This window comes from Nicotiana sylvestris, chromosome 4 (genome assembly GCF_000393655.2).
Source record: "Nicotiana sylvestris chromosome 4, ASM39365v2, whole genome shotgun sequence".
NCBI lineage: Eukaryota > Viridiplantae > Streptophyta > Magnoliopsida > Solanales > Solanaceae > Nicotiana > Nicotiana sylvestris.
The window spans coordinates 177,507,602-177,531,884 of record NC_091060.1 but is presented as its reverse complement, the minus strand read 5'-3'; the positions used below and the strand labels follow the sequence as shown (position 1 = coordinate 177,531,884).

General features: G+C 37.2%; 1 protein-coding gene across 1 annotated transcript; it reads right to left on the bottom strand.

The window, feature by feature from the left end:
* Nucleotides 1-805: 805 nt before the first annotated feature.
* On the bottom strand, nucleotides 806-3,722 carry LOC138889088 (GDSL esterase/lipase EXL3-like). Its single transcript, XM_070171647.1, has 5 exons — nucleotides 3,431-3,722; nucleotides 2,703-2,833; nucleotides 2,352-2,588; nucleotides 1,620-1,875; nucleotides 806-1,208 (listed from the first exon to the last, which is right to left on the bottom strand). The coding sequence occupies exons 1-5, from the start codon at nucleotides 3,705-3,707 to the stop codon at nucleotides 1,039-1,041; spliced, it is 1,071 nt and encodes a 356-aa protein (XP_070027748.1). The 5' UTR covers nucleotides 3,708-3,722; the 3' UTR covers nucleotides 806-1,038.
* Nucleotides 3,723-24,283: the final 20,561 nt, after the last annotated feature.

Sequence of the window (24,283 nt, the reverse complement as noted above, 5' to 3'; positions counted from 1 at the left end):
CTCAATATAATCAAGTTGATTCTGGATATTTAAACATCCCAAGAGAAGGATTAAAGACGCTAAATCCACCATCAATTAAGAGATTATGACCACTAATATATTATGCATTCACTTGCTATTTTTAGTTTAAGTAATTGAGTGGGCTGTTATAAAAACTGCTTCCTGTTGCAAAATATGAATGAGAATTGACACAAATAATTTAGGGAATTTTTCATAAAGCACCATCTTTTGGTCTAATTAGCCATTTATAGATATCCTTTGTTATATTACGTGTTATAGATATCTTTTATAACAGGTCCGTCAGAAATTATGCGGGAAATACTCCCTCACGAGATTGCTATGAATATGACAAGTCTTTAAGCTAGCGATTGGACAAAGAGTCGATTGAAACTTGAAAAAAGTGTTTTTGAACATTTGTTAATTTTCAGACGCAGAATTTTAAGAAGAAAAAGAGAATTTCTGGAGGAAAAGACAAGACTAGAAGGTCAGTAAACAAAAAATCATAGCCAAGAAAATCCAACTTAAGATGAAAATATGCATCCTCTTTTTAAGACACAAGTATTAATTTAGAAAGTATTTTATTTAATATTAGTAATATTTAAACAAAATTCTAATTAACAGGACCATGACTCTGGCGGCATGCTTCATGTACAGGAAAACTCCGGTAAAGTTGATGCTAACAACTCGTTATGATTCGCGGTTTATTATCGCCACCTATGCCAGCACTAACACATTTTCTGAAAGGAGATTGTTACACAAATAGCCAGTCAAATTCAATATTTATTTTTTGTCTTGGATATACATAGATTACATACAGTTATACATATATTATATATAAAATTATATTATACATTCTCCACCTATTATTAATTTGAGACATTAGATGGTCGGCTATTTGGATTAATTCTTCATAAAGGGGCTATATCATCCGCAAAGCGAAATTTAACGCAATTGTTTTCGACCTAGTCCAACGTTTATTAACTGGAAATGACATATCTAGATCTTGATCGAAATACACGTTTACAATAAAGTGTTAATTTATTCTTTGAAAATCTGATCAACTAGAACCCTATAACCTTTCTCTGTGAGATGATAACCGTCCCAAAACAAATATTTTGTGTCATCTTCACATGTTTTAGTGTGGTTGTTGCATAGTAAGAACTTGTTCTTTCCTGGGCGGCAACAACATCTCTTTACTTCCTCAAAACCTAAAAATCAACCAATAATAACTAAATTGATAAGAATAAATAAAAGGAAAAAAAAATGAAGTTCAAGCATTGATCTTAAAAGGATTGAACTGAGACAGACTGACTTGTGAAGAATTCTTACACTATCAGTATATTTTAATTTGTTAAATAACCTTAATTTCAAGTTACTGTTCCCATTTTATAACAGTTATATCACTACTAGAAACTCAGTCAAAACCGACCGTATCGGTCGGTTTTTCAAAATATTTTTTTTACGAAACCGACCGACTTCGGTCGATTTTTTTGGGCGTAAAAATGCGGAAAACTATTTTAGAATTCTGCGAAATTTATTTTTTAAAAAACCGCCCAAAATCGATCGATTTTTCATATAAAATAAATTAAAATTGATATTCAAATTATTGTTTAATGTACCATATTTGTCGGGGTTGTCAATGAGATCAAGTAGAGGATCATATATATTGATGAAAACAAGCTCGGATTGTGGCAAAATTTCGGACAATGAATCAATTTTAGCTGCCAATTTGGTGTTGGCCAATTGCGCGGCTTGATTGTATTCCTCGACGCAAACTCTGGCTAGACCTCCACTTTTTTGTCTTTGTGATGGCAAACAACCTATTGGTGGAATCCCAAATACCCAAATTTTTCTTGCTCCCAACGTGTACAAATCCTTTAATTAAAAATAAAAATAAAAAATTCAATCAAAATAATAATAAGAATTCAATGTATAGAGCCGTAGTGGAATAATAAAATGTTCTTATCCTTAACCAGACGTCTCAGTTGAGTTCGAGTTATCAAACTTGACTTTTTACATTGTGAATTCAAATTAATCGAGCTAGTGAGTTCTGAACACCAGATTATTTAACCAATAAAAAAAATGTATTCACCTCTTTTAGAGGCAAATATGTCAAGAGTTATCCATAATCAACTTTCTTGATATGAAATGAAATTAGTAATCACACTTTGTAAAAGTTTTAAAAGCCTAAACCATCATAAGATTGATACTAGCAAATTAAGCGATTGGATCGAGAGTCATCAATCATCATTGAGAACTCCTTATAAAAGTTAATTCTCACAATAATTAATAATCATGCATGACTAAAAAAAATAAAAATACGCATATAGGTACATATAGTATATACTTACTTGGACAAAATTGGAAGCTCCATTGACCATAAGATTAGTATATGAGTCAATATTGTACTGCCATTTCCGTGGAATTTTGAGAGTGAAATATGTATTAACAAGATCGTCACTGCCAGTAACTACTAAAAAAAGACTGTTTTTTACTATATAGTTTGCTTCTTCTTCCCCAATCAATCCCTCTAGCTTCAACTTATATTGTTGAAAAAGAAGTAATTGTGCTGATAATGGTATCGCTGTCTGATTTTACATAGAAATCAAGAAAATATGATAAAAGTGTTTAGTATTTGTTTTCTTTTATCGGTAAAACTACTTTGAATTTAAATAAATGTACTATATTGAATAAGAAGTTACCGCGGTAATAGCTGTTAATAGGTCATATCCAGAAGCACCTGAAGCAAAGCTTACTCCAGTTTTTAAATCTTCAACTTTCAAATTTGGATCAAAATAAGCTGGCATTAGCTCTTTTATCCCTAGTTCTTCCACTGAAAATGGATAATCATAAAGTCATGTCAAGTAATTAGTATTTACATGGAATGAAGAACTTCAAAAAATAAAAATAATGTAAGCCTAGTGAAAAACAATAAGTCTAATGAAGTACTATAGTGTAGAGTGTTTTTTTCTCATAATTATCAGGTCAAGCTGACTTACAATCACATGTAATTGTCTACAATATATAAGTCTCATTTGATAACCTAGAAAACTAAATAACCAACTTGTTATAACAAGTTACAATCACATGTAATTGTTTATAACAAGTCTAATCTGGTAACTTAAAAATTAAATAGCCAACTATTTATACCAAGTTAAAATGCAACAATAATTCGTTAATCAGTGTAACAAAAGAGCAGCTTGATGCACGAAATATTCCGCGTTCACGCAGGGTCCCGGAAAAGGCCGCACCCCAAGGGGTGTGATGTGGGCAACCTATCCTGATGCAAGCATTAGTGGCTAATTCCACTGCTTAAACCCGTTACCTACTGGTCACACGAAGACAAGTTTACCGTTGCTCCGAGGCTCCCTTCAAACTCGGTATATAAAAGTTAAATTCTTAAAAAAAGTTTCTTTTTTTATTAGTATACCTATCATATCTGGTGGAGTCTTAGCATTGCTGAACCTTCCAGTTGGTTTTCCACCCATAAAATCTTTCCCATAAGGCAGAAAATTACACTTTGCTCGTGTTGTTAAATTGTTATTATTACCTTGATCTACTATTGAATCTCCGAAAGCGAAAACTGCCTTTATATTCACACCCTGTGGTAGCTGCAGCTTTGCTTCACATGCACTAAACAACAGAATAACAACACAGTACAACAAAGCCATTCTATTCACTGGAAAAACTAAACTTGAAAATAACATTGTATATATATATATACAAGTTATCAAATGTCGAATTTTGTTTATTTATACATATAGAGGGCTGCAAAAAGAGTACGTCCTAGATTGTACAAGCTAATTATGAATGGCGTCAACGTCATCGAACGCATGATATGAGAAAGGCGTTGAGAACTTTCACATTATGGCGAAAAAATTTCCTTTTTTGTCGAAAGAGTTTAATTTATGTATATTGATAGTGTAAAAATACTTTTATATCATACTTTTATATTTATATTGATCGTGTAAAAATACTTTTATATCATCAGATCACTTATATAAGTCTTCCATGGCGGAGTCACCTAAATCTAAGGAGGCCGCAAAATTATATTGTATAGCTAAGTCAATTTTTTTTCTCTTTCTATTATATATTGAATTTTCTTACGTTTCTATATATTTGAAACTCATTAGTGAAATTTCTAACTCTGCACTTTATCAACTATCTGTATTTTTAAGGTGTCAAACGTTATAGACATGTAAATTAAAGTACGTAAATTGTGTGGTTTCTCCATATGCAAAATCGTGCACAAGGTTAATATTATAATTGCATTAACGAGAGACGAGACGTGAAGAAAACAAAAATGCTAAGCAACGAGAAAAGTGTGATTGAAGAATTTGGATTAATTAATTCTCCACCAAATTCCCGTACATTTCATTTTTATGGAAAAGAAGGAAATGTAAATAAGCCACACAGTTTTACACTGATCACCAATGATTTAGAAGCAAGGAACCTAATTCATGTTAGAAAATAATAAACAAAATTGGCTTTGAGGCGTGAAAATCGACTGTCCTTAAAGAATTATCGCCTGTATACTAATTTAGGAAAAATACAAAACGATTTTCTTCAGGATACAACAAAGCCTGCAGTAACACTTGTGATTTTCTATTATCCACTTCGTTGGAATTCTTGTGTATTTATAGGCAACCAATATACCCTTTCAGAAAATATGTCTTGTTTCACAAACAGACACGACTATTTATTTGAATTTTGAATTTAAAATTCAAATAAATAATTAACTCTAGGATCTCGTGCCTGTTGAGTTAATCTCGTGCCTGTTGAGTCAGTCTCGTGCCTGTTGAGACAATCTCGTGCCTGTTGAGTCAGTCTCGTGCCTGTTGAGACAATCTCGTGCCTTTTGAGACAATCTCGTGCCTGTTGAGACAATCTCGTGCCTGTTATGTGCTATTTCATAATGATCAGTTCCGAGGCTAACAGGCACGGTACGAGTAAGGTCAGTCCCGGGAGTGTTTCACATGACAGACACGGAACTTCTTTCTTCCGTTGTGGGAAAAATCCCACTTCCAACTTGCCAATAACAAACTATCTTACAATCCCCCACTAGTTTGTTATTTCACTTCATAACACTTGTGAATAATTGAAAGTATCTTTTACAGATTTGAACTTTCCTTTAGTGTAAGTATATTAAAGTTTTGACGAAGTTAATGGTATCTTAAGATTTGAACCACAAATCCTTGTGCCAAAACCGAAAATACCACACACACAGCGTTATCTAGTAGCTTAGAAAATCCAGTATTCGCTTTAGCACGTTTACGGCCATGTGCTCATCCTGAATTCATGAATATTTACAAGATCAACCCTTTAAATCTTGCTAGAAGCGGCACCACTTCAATATTCATATAGGTGGAATTAGTTAATATGTCCCTGTTACTCCAGACATTAATAATTCCATTAAGATTAATCAACCTCTTCATGTAACAGTATGCACTTTGGAGTTTGTCTTTATGCCCCTGTTATAACAAGCATTTAACAACTCCTTAACTCCTCATATAACAGTAAGTAGTACAATAGAATTAGGGCTCCTAAAGAGGAGATCAGTGCTTAAACAATACAAGTAACTTGTTATTACCCATTGAACTTATATTGTTAGAGTGTATACTAACTCAAAGTGGGGTTCCCATTCCTTGTATTTAATTTAAGGGTCTCAGCCCCATCCCTCCACAAGTTTGTTGTACTACATCTCTACCTAATGGCTTCGTAAGTGGATCAGCCAAATTCTTATTTTGATCTCACATATATTATAGCTATAGCTCCATTTGTAATTAATTCTCTTATATAAGCATGTCTCAAGCTTATATGTCTCGATTTCCCATTATATATTTTATTGTGAGCAACACACATTGTAGTCTCACTATCACAGAATATGGAAATGGCTGGCATAGGTTGTGGCCACAACTTTATATCAAGTAACATATTCCTCAGCCATTCTGCTTCTTTTCCAGCAGCTGCTAATGCAATAAATTCAGATTCCATAGTAGAATGGGAAATACATGTTTGTTTCTTGGATGCCCAACTAATGGCTCCACCGCCTAGAGTAAATATCCATCCTGATGTGGATTTATTATCATTAACACTTGTAATCCAACTTGCATCAGAATATCCCTCTAATACATTAGGAAAACCATTATAGCAAATGCCTAAGTGCTTTGTATATTTTAAATATCCAAGTACTCTACTTATTGCTTTCCAATGATCATTACCTGGATTACTGGTAAACCTTGAAAGTTTACAAACAGCAAATGCAATGTCGGGTCTAGTGCAATGCATTGCATACATCATACTACCTATCGCACTTGCATACTCCAACTGTGCTACTGCTCTTCCAGTATTTGCAGTTAGCTTAACACTAGAATCATAAGGAGTATTATACCCCTTTATTCCTAAATGACTGAATTTAGTAAGGATTTTATCTATATAATGTGCTTGTGACAAAGTCACTTGCTTGTTATCTCTTTTGACCTTGATTCCCAAAATAGTATCAACTTCATTTAAATCCTTCATTTTAAAAACTGAGGTTAGATACTTCTTAGTCTCGGTAATTCCTTGTAGATTCGTACCAAAAATCAGCATGTCATCGACATATAAACAAATTATTACTCCATATTCTTTTGTAAATTTAGAGTAAATGCACTTGTCTGCATTATTATGTACGAATCCGGTTGATAGTATTACACTATCAAATCTTTCATGCCACTGTTTAGGCGCTTGTTTAAGACCATAAAGAGACTTTATCAATTTACAAACTTTCTTCTCGTTTCCCGGAAGAACAAATCCTTCAAGTTGTTGCATATATATTTCTTCACTAAGGTTCCCATTTAAAAAGGCTGTTTTAACATCCATTTGATGTACGTAAAGATTATAGATAGAGGCCAAGGATAAAAGGACTCTAATGGATGTTATTCTTGCAACAAGAGCATATGTATCAAAAATAGTCTATGCCTTCCTTTTGAGTGAAACCTTTTGCAACTAATCTTGCTTTGAAGGTATGGACAGAACCATCTGTATTGTACTTTCTCCTAAAGACCCACTTACAACCTATAGGTTTTGATCCAAGAGGAAGATCAACCAAAACCCAAGTGTTGTTGGATATAATTGAGTCCATTTCATCATTAATGGCCTCTTTCCAAAAAGCAGCGTCTCTAGAAGACATTGCTTCTTGAAACGTCTTTGGGTCTTCTTCAACATTTAATACAATTGGAATTTGATTACAAACGTTTGTCCTATCTCCTTCAACAAGAAATACTATAGATTGTGAAGAAATAAAATCAGAACCAAAGATGTTTTTCTTTTCTTATTCTTTGGCTTTTCCTTGGTTCTATCTGCATATCATCACTTCTTTCCTTAGTTTTAATAATTTCAGAAAGCGACAATTTATTAGCATCAATACGTTTTCCATTTATTTCAGTCATTTCATCAACATTGTCATTTATAAATCTATTTTTCAATAAATTCAACATGTATAGATTCTATAATGACATTAGATTCTAGATCTAGCAGTCTATAAGCTTTGGAGTGTTGTGCATATCCTACAAAAACACTTTTAATTCCTCTAGGACCCAATTTTGTTCTTTGATGGTCAGGTACTCTATAATAGGATATACACCCCCACACTTTAAAATAATTTAAATTTGGTTTTCTACCATTCCAAAGCTCATAAGGCGAAATATGCATACTTTTTGAAGGCACTCTATTTAAAATATAACATGCAGTTAGTAGTGCTTCACCCCATAAATTATGTGGCAAATGTGCATTAAGTAACATAGCATTAACCATATCCACCAAAGTTCTATTTTTTCTTTCCGCTAACCCATTTTGTTGAGGAGTATAAGGGGCACTCATTTGATGTATTAGGCCATGCTCTTCACAGAACTTATTAAATTCGTTAGGAAAATATTCTCCGCCTCTATCACTTCGAATAATTTTAATTTTCCTACTCCTTTGATTTTCCACAACAGACTTGTATTCTTTAAACTTTTGAAAAGCTTCGTCCTTAGTTCTAAGTAGGTAAACATATGTAAATCTAGAGAAGTCGTCTATAAAAGTAATAAAATATCTTTTGCCTCCTCTAGTTAATTCTCCATTTAATTCACACAAGTCTGAATGTATTAAATCTAATAGTTCTGTGGATCTTTCAACTTTACGAAATGGTTTCTTTGTCATCTTTGCTTGTATGCAAATTTCACATTTTATATGTTGAGTTTTACATGAGATATAACCATTTTTGGACATATAATTCAAGGAGCCAAAATTTAAATGTCCTAGTCTAGCATGCCATAAACAAGAATCAGACTCAACGATGTAAGCAGAAACATAATTTATTTCATTAATACTCAATTTGAACATGCCGTTACAGTTATAGCCTTTTCCAACAAAAACACCATTCTTAGACACTATTACATGATCAGACTCAATAACTATCTTGAAGCCTTTCTTTGACAGCAAAGCAACGGACATTAAGTTTTTCTTCATATCAGGAACATGATACACATTCAGTAATGTCAACTTCTGGCCAGATGTGAAGTTAATCTCAATACTTCCTTTTCCAGCAACATCTGCCGCAACATGGTTTCCCATCAAGACTTGTTCAGAATCCTGCACTTCTGCATATGTCTTGAACATCTTCTTGTCATAACAGACATGAATAGTAGCACCCGAATCTAGCCACCAGTCTTGAGTATTTTTAGCAGCGGTAGCCACATTCAACTCTGTGACCATACCAATTTTCATTGCGGAAACCATGGCAACCAGTCCTTGGGCAGAATTTTCCACTAAGTTTGCCTTTTCAAAATTTCCAGATTTTTTAATCTTTCCAGACTTTTCGGTTTTGCCTGCATTGAAATTTATTCCTGCCTTTCTATATCTGCAGTCCCGAATCATATGGCCTTTCTTTCTACAATGATGACAACTAAAGTTCTTTCTCTTTTTAAAAGAAGACTTTTTGGAAACTTTCAGATTTGTTCCCACTTCCTGAATCATTCTGACTGACAAATTTGACTGCGGAACTCGAATGCTGACTAATAGCATTACGAGCACGAGTCTCACTTTCAATTTGAATGTGAGTACGGAATTGTTCCACAGTCATTTTATCCATAGAATGTAGGATTTTCTTTCTATAGTCATTCCAAGAGGAAGGCAATTTCGAAAGAATAGCACCTATTTGAAGTGCATCAGGAATTTTAACTTCAAGATCACTTAGTTTTGATACTAAGATTTGCAGTTCATGAATCTGATCCATTATAGGCCTAGTATCAAATATTTTAAATTCAAAGTACTGCAGAGCCAGGAATTTGTCAATACCTCATTTTTCATTCTGGTATGCAGTTTGTAGAGCAGTCCAAATCTCTCTTGGCGACTTAAGATTGCAGTAAAGATCATAGAGTCGATCTGTCAAAGTATTCAGAATATGGCCGCGACACAACAGTTCATCATGTTCTCGTTTCTTCCTTTCTTCCTTGACTACATCAGAATCTTCTGCTGTGGGCTTAGGCACCGGAGGCAAGGCAGAATCAAGAACATAGTAGATATTGAGAGCAGACAACAAGAATATCATCTTGTCTCTCCAACGGGTAAAGTTCGTTCCATCAAAGCGATCAAGTTTGATGAACTCCTTCGGATTCTCAACAACAGACATCAATTTCTCCATAGCAGTATAACTCTTTAAGATTGTTAGAAAATAATAAACAAAATTGGCTTTGAGGCGTGAAAATCGACTGTCCTTAAAGAGTTATCGCTTGTATACTAATTTAGGGAAAATACAAAACGATTCTCTTCAGGATCTTCGTTGGAATTCTTGTGTATTTATAGGCAACCAATAGACCCTTTCAGAAAAGATATCTTGTTTCACAAACAGACACGACTATTTATTTGAATTTTGAATTTAAAATTCAAATAAATAATTAACTCTAGGATCTCGTGCCTGTTGAGTTAATCTCGTGCCTGTTGAGTCAGTCTCGTGCCGGTTGAGACAATCTCGTGCCTTTTGAGACAATCTCGTGCCTGTTGAGACAATCTCGTGCTTGTTATGTGCTATTTCATAATGATCAGTTCCGAGGCTAACAGACACGGTACGAGTAAGGTCAGTCCCGGGAGTGTTTCACATGACAGGCACGAAACTTCTTTCTTCCGTTGTGGGAAAAATCCCACTTCCAACTTGCCAATAACAAACTATCTTACAATTCATATATAAACAAATGTTCAAGTTTCAAATTGACCTCATTACTTCGAAGAAATACCCAGTTTCAATCAATCAATTAGAATGTATGCAGAGAAGGAAAAAGTCTCTCTACCCTAGGGTAGGGGCAAGGTCTGCGTACACACTACCCTCCCCAGACCCCACTAAGTGGGATTATACTGGGTTGTTGTTGTTGTTGCAGAGAAGGAAAAACTAGAATCGGGAGGAAAGTAATGTATGCTAAATGAGAGAAAAATATTACCATAATTTACTCACTCATAACCAAATGACATAAAATTTGAACCTTTTATTAGTAACATTTATACATGAATTATATGCATACATGCGTAGTTCCGTACGTATACATCAATTTATACATGCATAATTTGTAGTAATTTTTGGCCTTTACTTTTTGATCAAATATATGTTAACAAAGAACCATTTATATGTTTTTCGATGATTTGGTCACCGAGAATCATGTAACCTTTAAGTTTCCAAATTTGGATTAATTGTTAGGCGGTGTTGGGATGTCTTAATTAGGTTTGTTAATTGTGGTGGTGTAATTTTAAAAAAATAGAGTTAGAATCAGCTAATATAATGATGATTGATAATTAAGAGTTTAGCTTTTCATAAGAGGAATATGAGCAGGGGCGGGCCGACGAATTTTGTAGCCTAAAGCCAAATTTTATGAGAGGCCTTAATTTTTTTAAATTTTTTATTTGAAGTCTATTTTTTTTTAGCTTTTCTTAGATACAAAGTTATTAATAATTTTCTTATAATAAATAACTCCTAATAAGTATTTCCCGATTGACAATATAACTAATTGATTTAACCTTTCTTGAGACATTGTTGTTCTTAGGTAAGATTTTATCAGTTTTAATTTCGAAAACTTCTTTCCGCTAAAGCAACGGTAACATGAGTTATTAACATTATTTCATAAGCAATTTAGGCATTTGGAAAAGAATTAAATCTTTTTATTTGATTAAGTGTATCATTTAAACTGCTATCTTCTAATTGTACTATTTTCCTTAATATTTTTAATTCAGAAAATAAAGCTAAACCATCAATATCGAATTGATTATTATGCGTTAAGGAACATTTAAGATTAATGCAATATTTTTTTAAATTTTCAACATCTAGCGATCTTAGTTTTACTGCCAAATAGAAAACCAAAAATATTTTCATATACTTCGAATTGTTCAAATCTATTTTGAAGTGAAAAGATAGTCTTGTCTATTATGTATAGAAGTAATCAACTCTTCGAAAGATTTTGAGATTTTATTATTAATATTCGCAACAAATTGTTACTTCCTATATATCACACGTTTCTTACACAATTCGGGTTCAGTATTCATTTCAATTATAATTTCCTTGGTAGAAATCATAGCAGTTGCAAATCCTTCTTCTCTATATTTGTTAAAGAAAGAAATCAAACTTTTTCACTTTACAAAACTTTTTTTTAAACTTATACATAGTCTATTAGGTATTACAAAAAATGAGCCTCATAAATATAAGGCCTAAAGTGATTGCTTTACTTGCTTTATGGAAGGGTCGCTCCTGGACATGGGATGAAAGTCTCAATGTCTTTTAATTGGACCCTCAAAAGCTCTATTAACTTTTTATTGATAGAGATAGTTAATCGATATTTATAATAGTGGGAAGTAGCAGTAAGTTATGGCGTTAGCGTACAAATTAATCCGAACACTATTATTATAAAAATATAAAAAAGACAAGAAAAGAGAGAACTTGATGGAAAGAAGTTGTGAGAATTAATGCGAGTGTAGTAAGAATTACATCAAGTAGGTTGACTTGTGCGGTTAATTTCTCTAAAATATGCAAAATCGTGCACGTCAAATTGCTGTCAGCCATAAAATTTTCGATCTAAAGAAGCTTCATTTATGCATATTAAAATTTCTCCATCGAATTTATCGGATTAAACTCGTGATATTACGTGTCAAATTGTAATCCAACTAAAATGGCATTCGAAGCCGTTACAATACAGAAATTAGGAGATAGTAGCTAATATCATGTTTGGCCAAAGTATTTTAAAAAATATTTTTCTCAAAAGTGCTTGTCAAAAAAGTATTTTTGTTGAGAAGTTGTGTTTGACTAATTAATTTCAAAATCAATTTTGAGCAGTAATTAGTGTTTGACCAAGCTTTTAAAAAGTGCTTTTAAATATATTTTTCTCAAAAGTACTTTTCAAAAAAGTAATCTCAGGGAGAAACTAGCTACTTTTTTCCGCTTCTCAAAAATTGCTTCATCTTCTATTCTGATGTAAACTAAGAGTTCACCAAACAATATAGAAAACCTGGTTCTTTATCAATTCCCATAAAACACATACACACACAGAGCGGTAAGTAATAACACAACAATATCATACGTGGAAAACTTCCAGGTCACGGGATTAAAAACCATGACCTACACTCGTAGGATTTCAATTTCACTAACCGAGCAACTTTAAATTACAACCTATTGTAACCTAGGAATTAAACTCTTAATCCTCCACCTACTTGCAATAACTATATTGCAAGCCTTAAAATCAAACTCTTAATCTTTCACCTACTCACGATAACTATATTGTAAGTCTCTTTGCAATAACTCTATTGCAAAGTCAACCACTTGACTAACTCTAGTCCAAACAACCACACTGCATATGGTTTAAGAGATGTCCTACGAAATGCTTCTAAACAAGTTGAGTAGGAATTACAATTTATAATACAATACAAAGACACAACAATACTAAAGGACATACGGCATAATCAATGTTGGGATCTGGTCCTTTGTTATGTTGTCGCGTTGTTCTTCAATGCCTTGGAGAGAATGAAAGTGACTGCACACTTGAGAGAGAAAATCAATTTTAGGTTCTGCAAGTGTGTGTTGAAATCCCTTGCTCATCTTGATAATATAAGAGTGAAGTCATCACGATGATGCAAGGGAGTGACCAGTATATTACATGCTTCAACAATGCTTCTGTACTGTTGCGTGTACAATGCATCATCTTTATTAATTGTTATATTAGACTTGTACTGTCACCAAAGGAACTGATCTCTATATGTTCCCTCTATCTGTTTCCCCGCCGTTTCCTTAACTGATTTTCATTTGAACTTGTGCCAGACATTTGACTTTTTATTTTGGTACTGAGAGGCATTGTATAAGGTTCCCTATCTGGTTCTCATATGAAGTTTGTTAAATCATCAAAATAAAAAGGCACATAACTTATCAATTTCTCCCTTTTTGATGATGACAAACTTAGAATTGATATTCCCTCTAAGAACCAAATCTCCATATTGTTCTCCTGCAGAATAGCCATATTCCCCTTGAGAATCTATTTCTCCCCTTCAATTTTCTTCCCCCTTTTGGTATCATAAATAGAATTAGACAAGCAGATGCCAAAAGAAGTTCAGCAAAGTTAACTCATGCCACTTGTGTGCACACGACATAGCTAAAAATAGAATGCAAGAGGATAACATACATTAATAGACGACGATGCACATTAAGTTAGGGAAAGAAGAAATATTGTAGCAGTAATTACAAACATACACAAGTCAAACAAAACTAGAGTACCACAGTCGAAAGGGAAGGACAACAAAAAGATACGGTAATATTAAACAGGAGTTGGCAGAGCAGTAAGATATGTGATACTGGATGGAGAAGGGAAAGACTCGCTAGGAAGCAAGGGCTTTGAGGAGGCTACCCATGCGAGCATTAACGGCCCTTTGATCGTTGATCAACTGTTCTTTCAGGTTCTCCACTTGGTTCCTCAACTATACATTTTTCAGTTTTTAGGGGGGAAACCTCTTCTCCCTGAGTATTGCTGAAACCAGGTTCCTTACAGGTTTGATTGATCTTAGACTCAAGAATAGCATTCTGCACCTTCAACTGCCTAATTTCCTCATTTGCAGCATTTTGGGCATCAATAAGCTGAGAGATTGTGGAACTACTGTCTATTCCCCTTTTTTGTCAACATACTCATATTCCTCCAAGGTGTTCATTGAGAATATTTGTTTACGATTTCCCACATCTGTTCTCCCTAAGGGGACCTCAAATCGTCCAAAGACTTTTATGAGCAGGAACCCATATGGCAACCCATGATTTCCATGAAGTCTGCCACTTTCTTCATGTGTTCAATCAAAATCCCAAGCATATTGATGGGAGTGTAGTCGTCCTGTGCCTATAAAAGAATCAAGTCTGATATATAGGCAATGAATCACCTTTCAGCTCTTGGTAGCAAGACCTTGTTCACCAACTCGAACAAGAGTTGGTATTCTGGAAGCAGTTCCTTCTTGCGTACTTGTTTCCTTTGTTGAACAACTTGAGGCTTGAGAATAAGCTTCCTAAAACCGGGTGAACAGGTTTCCTCCACAATTGAGAGCCTTTCAACAGACACCCTAAGAATATCCTCGAGCACATCCTCATCAATCACATATTCTACCCCATTGATCTTCAAATAGATGGTGTCACCTTCCACTATGAACAATCAACATAGAAACTATGAACTTCCTCCTCATATACCTTTGGACTCTGAACAGTAAAGAGATGGGTCCACTTTTGAAAGTCGCAGATTTCAACCAACTGCCTCATTCCAAACTTATCAAGAATGTCAGTGTCAAAAACTCTGCCCCACAGAACTTTCTGCTTTTTCAATGTGCTTTACATTCAATCTTAAACACATCAACTCTGGCCCTCTTTGAGGAACCGGGGTCCTTACAGCTACTTGGCCTCTTTCTGAGTGACCTTTTCTTCTCAACAATTTTCTCATTCTCAACAGACTTCTCCTTTTCGATAGACTTTTCCTTTTCAACTCCTTCGTCACCACCAACCCCAATAACTTTTGCAAATAGGTCATCATAACTATCATCAAATTCTCCCTCAGACACCGACTTCATCTCAGGGTACACAACCTCCAAAGGGACTGTATCAAGGTGAGGAGAAGAGGTAATATCAGTATAGCCTAGGGGTTGTATAGTAGAGCTTGGAGTTTCATCCGAGGCAAGAACTGAGAACTAATCTTGGGTAGAGGGACTAGGTCTCTCTGTAGGATCCCATGTAGTACTGACCGGTGCTTGGTTACTGTCATGACCCAATTCTCCCTCCATAAGATGTCGTGACGGCACCTAGTCTCTACGACTAGATAAGCCTAATAATTTGTGGAAAAATTAAAATTAAAGATAGAATCAATAATTAAATTAGAACAAATAATAATATAACTGATAAAATGCCGCTCGACATGTACAGTAAACCAGCACTCGGGTATAAACAATGGTCCCAAAACTCAGTAGTCACAAGTCACAAGCTCTAAGAATTTGTTTAACTGTTTCTGTACATCAGTAACTAGAAGAAATAAGGAGGAACACCATAAAAGGGATATATGGGGACTCCGAGGTTTACGAGCACTGACAGATATACCTTGAAGTCTCCGGAGTAGCAGCAAGCACACAACTAATAACGGGGCTAGTAGGAGGTACCTGGATCTGCACACAAAACATGTGCAGAAGAGTAGCATGAGTACACCACAACGGTACCCAATAAGTGCCAAGCCTAACCTTGCTAGAGTAGTGACGAGATCAGGTCAGGGCCCTACTGGTATATAATAAGTGAGACAGAAGATATATAATATGAAAAGACTAAGAATCTAACAAGGAGAATTTTACAGGAAAACAACAACACAACACATAGAGATAACAACAGGGGCGCCCCCAGATACAATCTCGTAGTCCCGAAAGCAAATGCTCAATAGGGGATCCCCCGATGTACCATATCGTAGTCCCAAAAGTAAATATGCAAGGGGGATCTCCCGAGATACCATTTCGTAGTCCCAAAAGTAAATATGCAACTCGAAATCGATGGAAGTAACAGTTATAGCAAGGAATCCTACAGTTTAAAATTAAGTACAAATCAACGAAAAAGTAGGAATTCAACTAAGCATGCTGCACAAAGTTTAGGTAAGTATTTAAGACACGTAGACATGCATATTAGGCTAAATAGGATAACTACACATGCTGGAATAACTCATTTAAGATAAAACAGGTTATTACTCAGTAAAAATCAAATTTTATAACAATTAGCTCATTTATGCACTCGCTACCTCATATACACGGCACTCACATATCACAAAAGTATCACAACAGTACCAATTCCTAAGGGGATTTTCCCCACACAAGGTTAGGCAAGCCACTTACCTCGAATCAAGCTCAATCAATCACTAAGAATGCCTTTTTCATGATTTTCCGACTTATAATGGCCCAAATCTAGCAAAAAGCAATTACATACCATAAATATAACTATAAGAAACCAATCTAATTAATGAAATCAAGGCTTTAGAAAGAAATAAGAAAATCACAACAAAAAGTCGACCCAAGCCCATGTCTCAGAATCGGGTAAAAGTCACAAAGTACGAACACCCATTCAACCACGAGTTCACTCGTACCAAAATTACTCAAGTTCGATGCCAGAATCTCAATCAAAACCCAAAACTTTGGTTGAAGAACTTTTCCCATTTTTTCCAAATTTCTCAAATCAAATCTTAAATTAGAAGGTCAATTAAATGATATATTAGTGAGATATAACAAAAAACAAGTGAAGAATCATTACCCAATCAATGCCTTTGAAAATCCCTCAAAATTTTGTCCAAATCCGAGCTCTCTATCTCAAGTTTTGATAGAAATGGCTAGACCCTCGTTTTTGAAATGTTATAGTCTGCCTAAGTTCTCACACTACACGATCACGTAGAACAAAATTCCAACAGCTTAAAAACATGCTATGTGAGCGCGTCACCTCACCCACGATCGCGTACCACTGACTTCTTAGACCTACACAATCGCGTCCATCCTCACACGATCGCAAAGAACAAAACTTGAACTCCACTGCCGCTTCACTTCCTCTTCATGAACGTGGCCTAGCCCACACGTTCGCGATGCACAACCTGACCAACTTACTCGATCACGTACCCTAACTTGTGAACGCATAGGGTAAAATTCCACTACCCCTAAACAAGCTTATGCGATCGCGTTCCCTCTTACGCGATCGCATAAGAGGAAACCATCAACTGAAACACCATCAATTTCTGCAATTTCAACAAGTCCAAATCAAGTCTCTTAACCACCCGAAATCCACCCGAGGCCCCCGGACCTCAACCAAATATACCAACAAGTCCTAATACATCATACGAACTTAGTCAAGCCCTCAAAACGCATCAAACAACAACAGAAACACGACTCACACTCCAGTTCAAACTTAATGAACTTTGAAACTTCAAACTTCTACAACCGATGCCGAAGCCTATTAAATTACGTCCGATTGACCTCAAATTTTGCACACAAGTCATAATTGACATTACAGACCTACTCCAACCTCTAAAATCAGAATTCGACCCTGATATCAAAAAATTCACTCCCGATCAAACTTCTAAAAAATTCAACTTTCGCCTTAGGCTCAGCTTGCCCTTCTTTCCGAACCTCATAACGCCTTTCATGGGCAAAACCCGGAGCAAGAACCGTTCCCCAACCATGAATGCAACATCATGAACCTTTTGATTCGCATAACTCTTCTGTCTAGACTGGGCAGTGCGAAGTTGATCCTGAATCACCTTAACCTTCTCCAAAGCATCCTGAACTATGTTAGTACCCAATAGCCTAGCCTTGCCCAACTCAAACCACTAGAGACCGATACGGCCTAACATAAAAAGCCTCATATGGTGCCATTTAAATGCTCGACTGATAACTATTGTTGTAGGCAAACTCCGTAACAGGCAAGAACTGATCCCAAGAACCTCCAAACTCCATCACACACGAACGAAGCATATCCTCTAATATATGAATAGTGCGCTCGGACTGTTGATCCGTCTGAGGGTGAAATATTATGCTCAACTCAACCCGAGTACCTAGCTCATGCTGTACGGCGCTCCAGAATCATGATATAAACTGCGTACCCTGGTCAGAGATGATAGATACTGGCACGCCATGAAGCCTGATGATCTCGCAGATATAAACTCGAGCCAGCTGCTCGGAAGAATAAGTAGTCATCAAAGGAATGAAAAGAGTTGACTTGGTCAGCCTATCCACAATCACCCAAACTGCATAAAACTTTTGCTGCGTCCATGGAAGTTCAATAACAAAATCCATAGTGATCCGCTCCCATTTCCATTTTGGAATCTCTAGCTTCTGAAGTAATCCACCCGTCCGCTGATGCTCATACATCACCTGCTGGCAATTTAGACACCGAGCTACATATTTCACTATGTCCTTCTTCATTCTCCTCCACCAATAATACTGCCTCAAGTCCTGATACATCTTCGCGGCACCCGGATGAATGGAGTACCGCGAACTGTGAGCCTCCTGGAGAATCAACTCATGCAAACCATCTACATTGGGCATACATAGCCTGCTCTGCATCCTCAATGCACCATCATCACCAATAGTAACCTCTTTAGCATCACCATGCTGAACCATGTCCGTAAGGACAAACATATGGGTTCATCATAGTGACGCTCCCTGATACGATCATAAAGAGAAGACTGAGAAACCACACAAGCCAAAACTCGTCGGCTCAGAAATATCCAATCTAACAAACTATTTGGCCAAGACCTGAACATCCAATGCTAATGACCTCTCTCCTGCAGGTAGATATGCTAAGCTCCTAAAACTCTCCACCCTATGACTCAAGGCATTGGCCACTACATTGGCCTTCCCGGGATGGTATAGAATAATGATATCATAACCCTTATGCAGCTTCAACCACCTCCACTAACACAAGTTAAGATCCGTCTGTCTGAACATATGCTGCAAACTCCGATGATCAATGTAGATCTCATAAGGGACATCGTACAAATAGTGCCGCCAAATCTTCAAGGCATGAACAATAGCTGCTAACTCAAGGTCGTGGACAAGATAGTTCTTTTCATGCACCTTCAATTGTCTCGACGCGTAGGCAATCACCCTATTGTCCTGCATCATCACCACACTAAGACCAATCTGCGACGCGTCATAATATACAGTATAATACCCCGAACCTATAAGCAATACCAATACTAGGGCTATAATCAAAGCTGTCTTGAGCTTTTGAAATCTCTCCTCACACTCCTCTGTCCATCTGAGCGGAGCACCCTTTTGGGTCAACCTGGTCATAGGTGCTGCAATAGATGAGAAACCCTCTATAAATCGACGATAATACCCCGCCAAACCAAGAAAAATCCGGATCGCCATAGCTGAGGATAATCTGGGCCAACTCTGCACTACTTCCACCTTCTTCAGATCTACCTTAATAACCCCACTCGACACTGCATGGCCCAAAAATACCACTGAATCTAGCTAGAACTCACACTTTGAGAATTTTGAATATAACTTCTTTTCTCTCAAGGTCTGAAGCACAGTCCTCAGGTGCTTCTCATGATCCTCTCGACTCCGGGAGTACACCAGAATGTCGTCAATAAACACATGACGAATGAGTCAATATAGGGCTGGAATACACTGTGCATCAAATGAATAAATGTTGTTGGGGCGTTGGTCAGCCCAAATGACATCACAAGAAACTTGTAGTGACCATACCGAGTCCTGAAAGTAGTCTTCAAGATATCTGGCTCCCAAATTTTCAATTGATGATAGCCTGAATGCAAGTCAATCTTGGAAAACACTCTGGCACCCTGTAGCTGATCAAATAGGTCATTACTACGAGGCAATAAATACCTGTTATTCACTGTAACTTTGTTCAACTGGCGGTAATCATTGCACATACGCATAGAACCATCCTTCTTCTTTACAAACAAGACTAAGGCACCCCAAGATGACACACTGGGCCGAATGAAGCCCTTTCTGAGCAATTCCTATAACTGTTCCTTCAACTTAGGAGGGGCCATACGATATGGAGAAATAGAGATGGGCTGGGTACCCGCAAAAAATTAATACCAAAGTCAATATCTCTGTCAAGCGGCATGCCTGGAAGATCAGCTAGAAATACATCTAAATAATCCCTCACTACTGGAACTGATTCAACTGTAGGGGTGTCAATACTTACATCTCTCACATAAGCTAGATACGCGTCACACCCCTTCTCAACCATTCGTTGAGCTTTAAGAAATGAAATAACTCTGTTGGGAGTGTAATCTAAGGTACCTCTCCACTCTAACCACAGTATGCCTGGCATAGTGAGCATCACAGTCTTGGCGTGACAATCAAGAATAGCATAATGGGGCAATAACCAGTCCATGCCCAAGATCATATCAAAATCTATCATACTGAGCAATAATAAATTGGCTCTGATCTCAAAACCACTAAGAACAATCAAACATGATCGATACACACGGTTAACAACAATAGAACTCCCATAGGTATAAACACATAAATAGGAGAACTCATAGAATCATAGGATACGCCCAAATACGGAGCAAAATAAGATAATGCATAGGAATAAGTGGAGCCTGGATCAAATAAAACCGACGCATCTCTATGACAGACCGGAACAGTACCTGTAATGACAGAGTTGGAAGCAGCTGCATCTATACGAGCGGGAAGAGCATAATATCTGGCCTGGTCTCCCTCTCTAAGGAGACCTTTACCCGCCTGACCTCCACCTTGAGCTGGCTGAGCAGGTGGAGTGGTAGCTGGGGCTGTAATCATAGCTCGAGGACCCAGTGGAGCACACGGTGCTTGAGAAGACTGTGGAGGTGCACCCATCCTAAGTATGGGGTAATCCCTCACCATATGGCGAGTGTCTCCATACTCAAAACAAGCTTTCGGAGGGCGTGGCTACTGTAGCTGGCTCGGACCAGGTCTGCTAGACTGACCACTGAAAGTACCCCGTGCAAGAGGTGCACTAGATACTAACAGTGCATAATAAGGCTCCTAGGGTCTAGGAGTAGCCGTAATACCACTGGCGGCTGTAAGTGCTGAATGAATAGGGCGACTCACATAACTTATACCATGAAGAACTGCAACTGGGGCATGAGTACCACTATAAGTGCCAGACTCTCGAGACCTCTTGACCTCCCTCTCTCTCGAGCAAGCATACCTTTCACTCTCCTATAAATCTCCACAACCTGCTGGTATGCAATATTCATCTCCAACTCGCGGGCCATGCTAAGATTGATACTGGCGTGAAACCCCTCGATAAACCAACGGACCCTCTCTCGAACTGTAGCAACCAAGGCTGGTGCATGTCTAGCTAGATCACTGAAACAAATCGCATACTCTGATACAATAATAGAACCATGGCGTAACTGCTCAAAATCTGTGCACCAAACATCCCTAAGACTCTAGGGAACATTCTCCCTCGAGAATATATCCGAGAACTGAGTCCAAATAAGTGAAGCTGCCTCAGCCGGACTACCTAATGCATAAGCACGACACCACTAATAGGCCACTCCTCTAAGCTAGAACGTAGTGAAAGAAACCCCGCTCGACTCTGCTACACCTATAGTACAGAGGATATGGTGGCACTCCTTAAGAAAACCCTGGGCATCCTTTGACGCCAAGCCACTGAAAGTAGAGCCTGATATGCTCCTCCTCAGAAACTGCTGCCCTACGCTGAGGTCGAATTGGGGCTACCGACTACACTAGTATGACCTCTAGAACCTTATCGACCTGAACTCGATGCTCCGGGTGTGGGCGGTAGGAGTCTGTGCTCCTACCCTAGCCTAAGATGTTGTAGGAGCAAGTGGAATCAACCATGCATGAGCTAGAGTACCGAACATGCTCAGGAACTGTGCAAGGGTCTCCTGAAGAGGTGGTGCAGTAACAGGTATCTCAGGTGTCTACTCTGCGATTGGAGCTACTGGTGGCTCCTCTGTACCATCTCATGTGGGTGCTCTGTCTTTACCACGTGGTCGTCCTCGGCCTCTACCCGGTGTCTCACCCTCTTTTTCCCCTTCCGCAAAAATCGAATTTATGACATTTATTGGGTATGGGACAACTCTTTCCTTTTGAGAAAGGGGTTTTGCAATTTTGAAGAGTCGCCACCTAATGATTTTAAGGTGCGTTATGACACCTATAGGGTTCATTTGGTAACCAGAGATAGGGTAAGGACTTGAAATTATCCTAAGGGGAAGGTGTTAGGCACCCCTCAGGATCCACTAGTGTGGTTCCCGGCCAGACAGTTTTTGTGAATTTGTGCAATTAGCAAGTAGACAAGTAGGGCTCAAGTAGTAGGGGATTTGAGTTTAAATACACAAGTGTTTGAAAACAGTTAGCGAAAGGTGAAATTTTGAAAAGAATTACAATCTGAAGCATGCTTATGAATGTAAAGGGGGTATCCTACGTTTGTTTGTAATATGGATCACATTAATGCAATACCCGACATGACATTCCTCAAAAGAGGGGCTACACGTGGTATTACCGCACCGGTCATCATATCCATATCTACCCTTTCCTACCCCATGAAGGTAATTGAAGCGAGGGTTGGTCTCGACTCTTATTGCATGCTGTTACCCGTCACTTCCTATCAGTCCCGGAGGAATTTAGGACTCCTATCGTATAAGGAGGTTCTAGGAAGACCCTCAGGTTTAAAGGAAAAATACTAAGGCGACATACAAAAACAAGTAGGACTGCATTTAGAAGGGGGAAAACACAGAAAACAAGCAGAAGGCTCAGATATGCCTCCACAAGTAATGCACATAGACAACATGACTCATATACAATTAAGGTCTGACTTCATAATCCTAAAGCAGGTATCTAAGTGATAACAACAGAGACAGATTTATTACATGACTTAGAAAAGAAGTCCAAATCAGGTTTGCCTACTGATTTTAATAGTTGATAATTAAACAAAGATAGTTCCAGGTTTTTATGTAAGTAGTTACCTAAGGCTTGCCTAGGCATAAAGCAATATTCAGTAGTTATTCCAAGTTATTAAGACAGTTTGGAGATTATTTTACCCTAAGATCCTGCTGTTCTAGTCAAATGTAAAGATTGTTGCCAATTTTATTCAGAAAACATCACAATGTGAAAATTATTACTTACTATGTTTCATGAATCGGTAATTAGCTAGGCGTTTTAAACATAATGCAAACAAGATCCTAGAACTTGGTATCTAATATGCACATGCAAATGGCAGGGTTGTTGAAAACAGGATTCCTAAGGCATGATTTCTAAATGTACATGGTAGGATTGCAGAATTGATGAAATATAATTTCTGAAAAGTACAAGAGTAATAGCTTATATGCTCATGTTGTTATTGTCCTAAGAGCAGGATTTCTAAGTGATAAAAACATGGATTAGTGGTAGACGAGATGCTGAAGTAGGAAACAAAGGTCCTAAGAGAATGATTTATAATGCATAATTAGGAATGTAACCCTAGTAACATATTTTCTACCCTTTAACAACTATGACATGCATATTTCCCCATCCCTCTTCACTAGCCAACCCAATACTTGTTTATAAATTATTACAGACCATGTGATTGAATTACATGAGAAATGTAAAATAATAAGTTACAACTATAGGAAGCCTAATTTTGACTTCCTCTCTGAGTTATGTAATAAACCACCTCAAATGCCAATGTTGTTCCATAACCTTTCTCATATCTGGGTGTGTTAGAGTTACCTAAGGACCTCAAGGGATCCCGACCAGTGCTTACACACAGATTTCATGACCAAGATAAGTGCAATGAGGAAGGGCCAGCTCTTATGTGTCCAGGTTCAGAGGGAGCTCAAGGGTCCCAAAGCAAGGCTCACTCAAAAGAGGCAGAACCTAGTATTCTAAGAGTATAGTGAAAGTGCAGAACACATGTTGAAAGGAGTTTGTTTAAAAACTGAATTGACAGTCCATTTTGAAAGCAATCGGTAACAGAGATGATTGAAAGCAGTTATAATAGTAAACAAAGCTCAAACACCTTAAGAGGGGATCACACATAGAATCAGTAGTCACACAGGGGGTCAAGGGATTTGGGATACACAAATGTTTGACTGTAAACGCATAACCCCAACAAGGGTTTGGTTTGGATATACACATCAATAGCTGATACTGGCACAATCACAAACCAGTCAAATAGAACATAAACACATTGAAGGGATAGGGATTTGGGATTCATAAGATGGTAAGCACACAGTAAGTGATTGACTAGGCATGCTTGGAAACACACATGAGGGAACGTATTAATCTA

Bases quoted from the DNA above. Each gene is read 5' to 3' on its own strand.
- LOC138889088 (XM_070171647.1), bottom strand. From the start codon at position 3,707: ATGTTATTTTCAAGTTTAGTTTTTCCAGTGAATAGAATGGCTTTGTTG. The intron at 1,876-2,351 runs GTAAGTATATAC...TTTTAATTAAAG, and splicing joins GAGCTTCCAATTTTGTCCAA to GATTTGTACACGTTGGGAGC. The intron at 1,209-1,619 runs GTACATTAAACA...GTTGATTTTTAG, and splicing joins TGACAACCCCGACAAATATG to GTTTTGAGGAAGTAAAGAGA.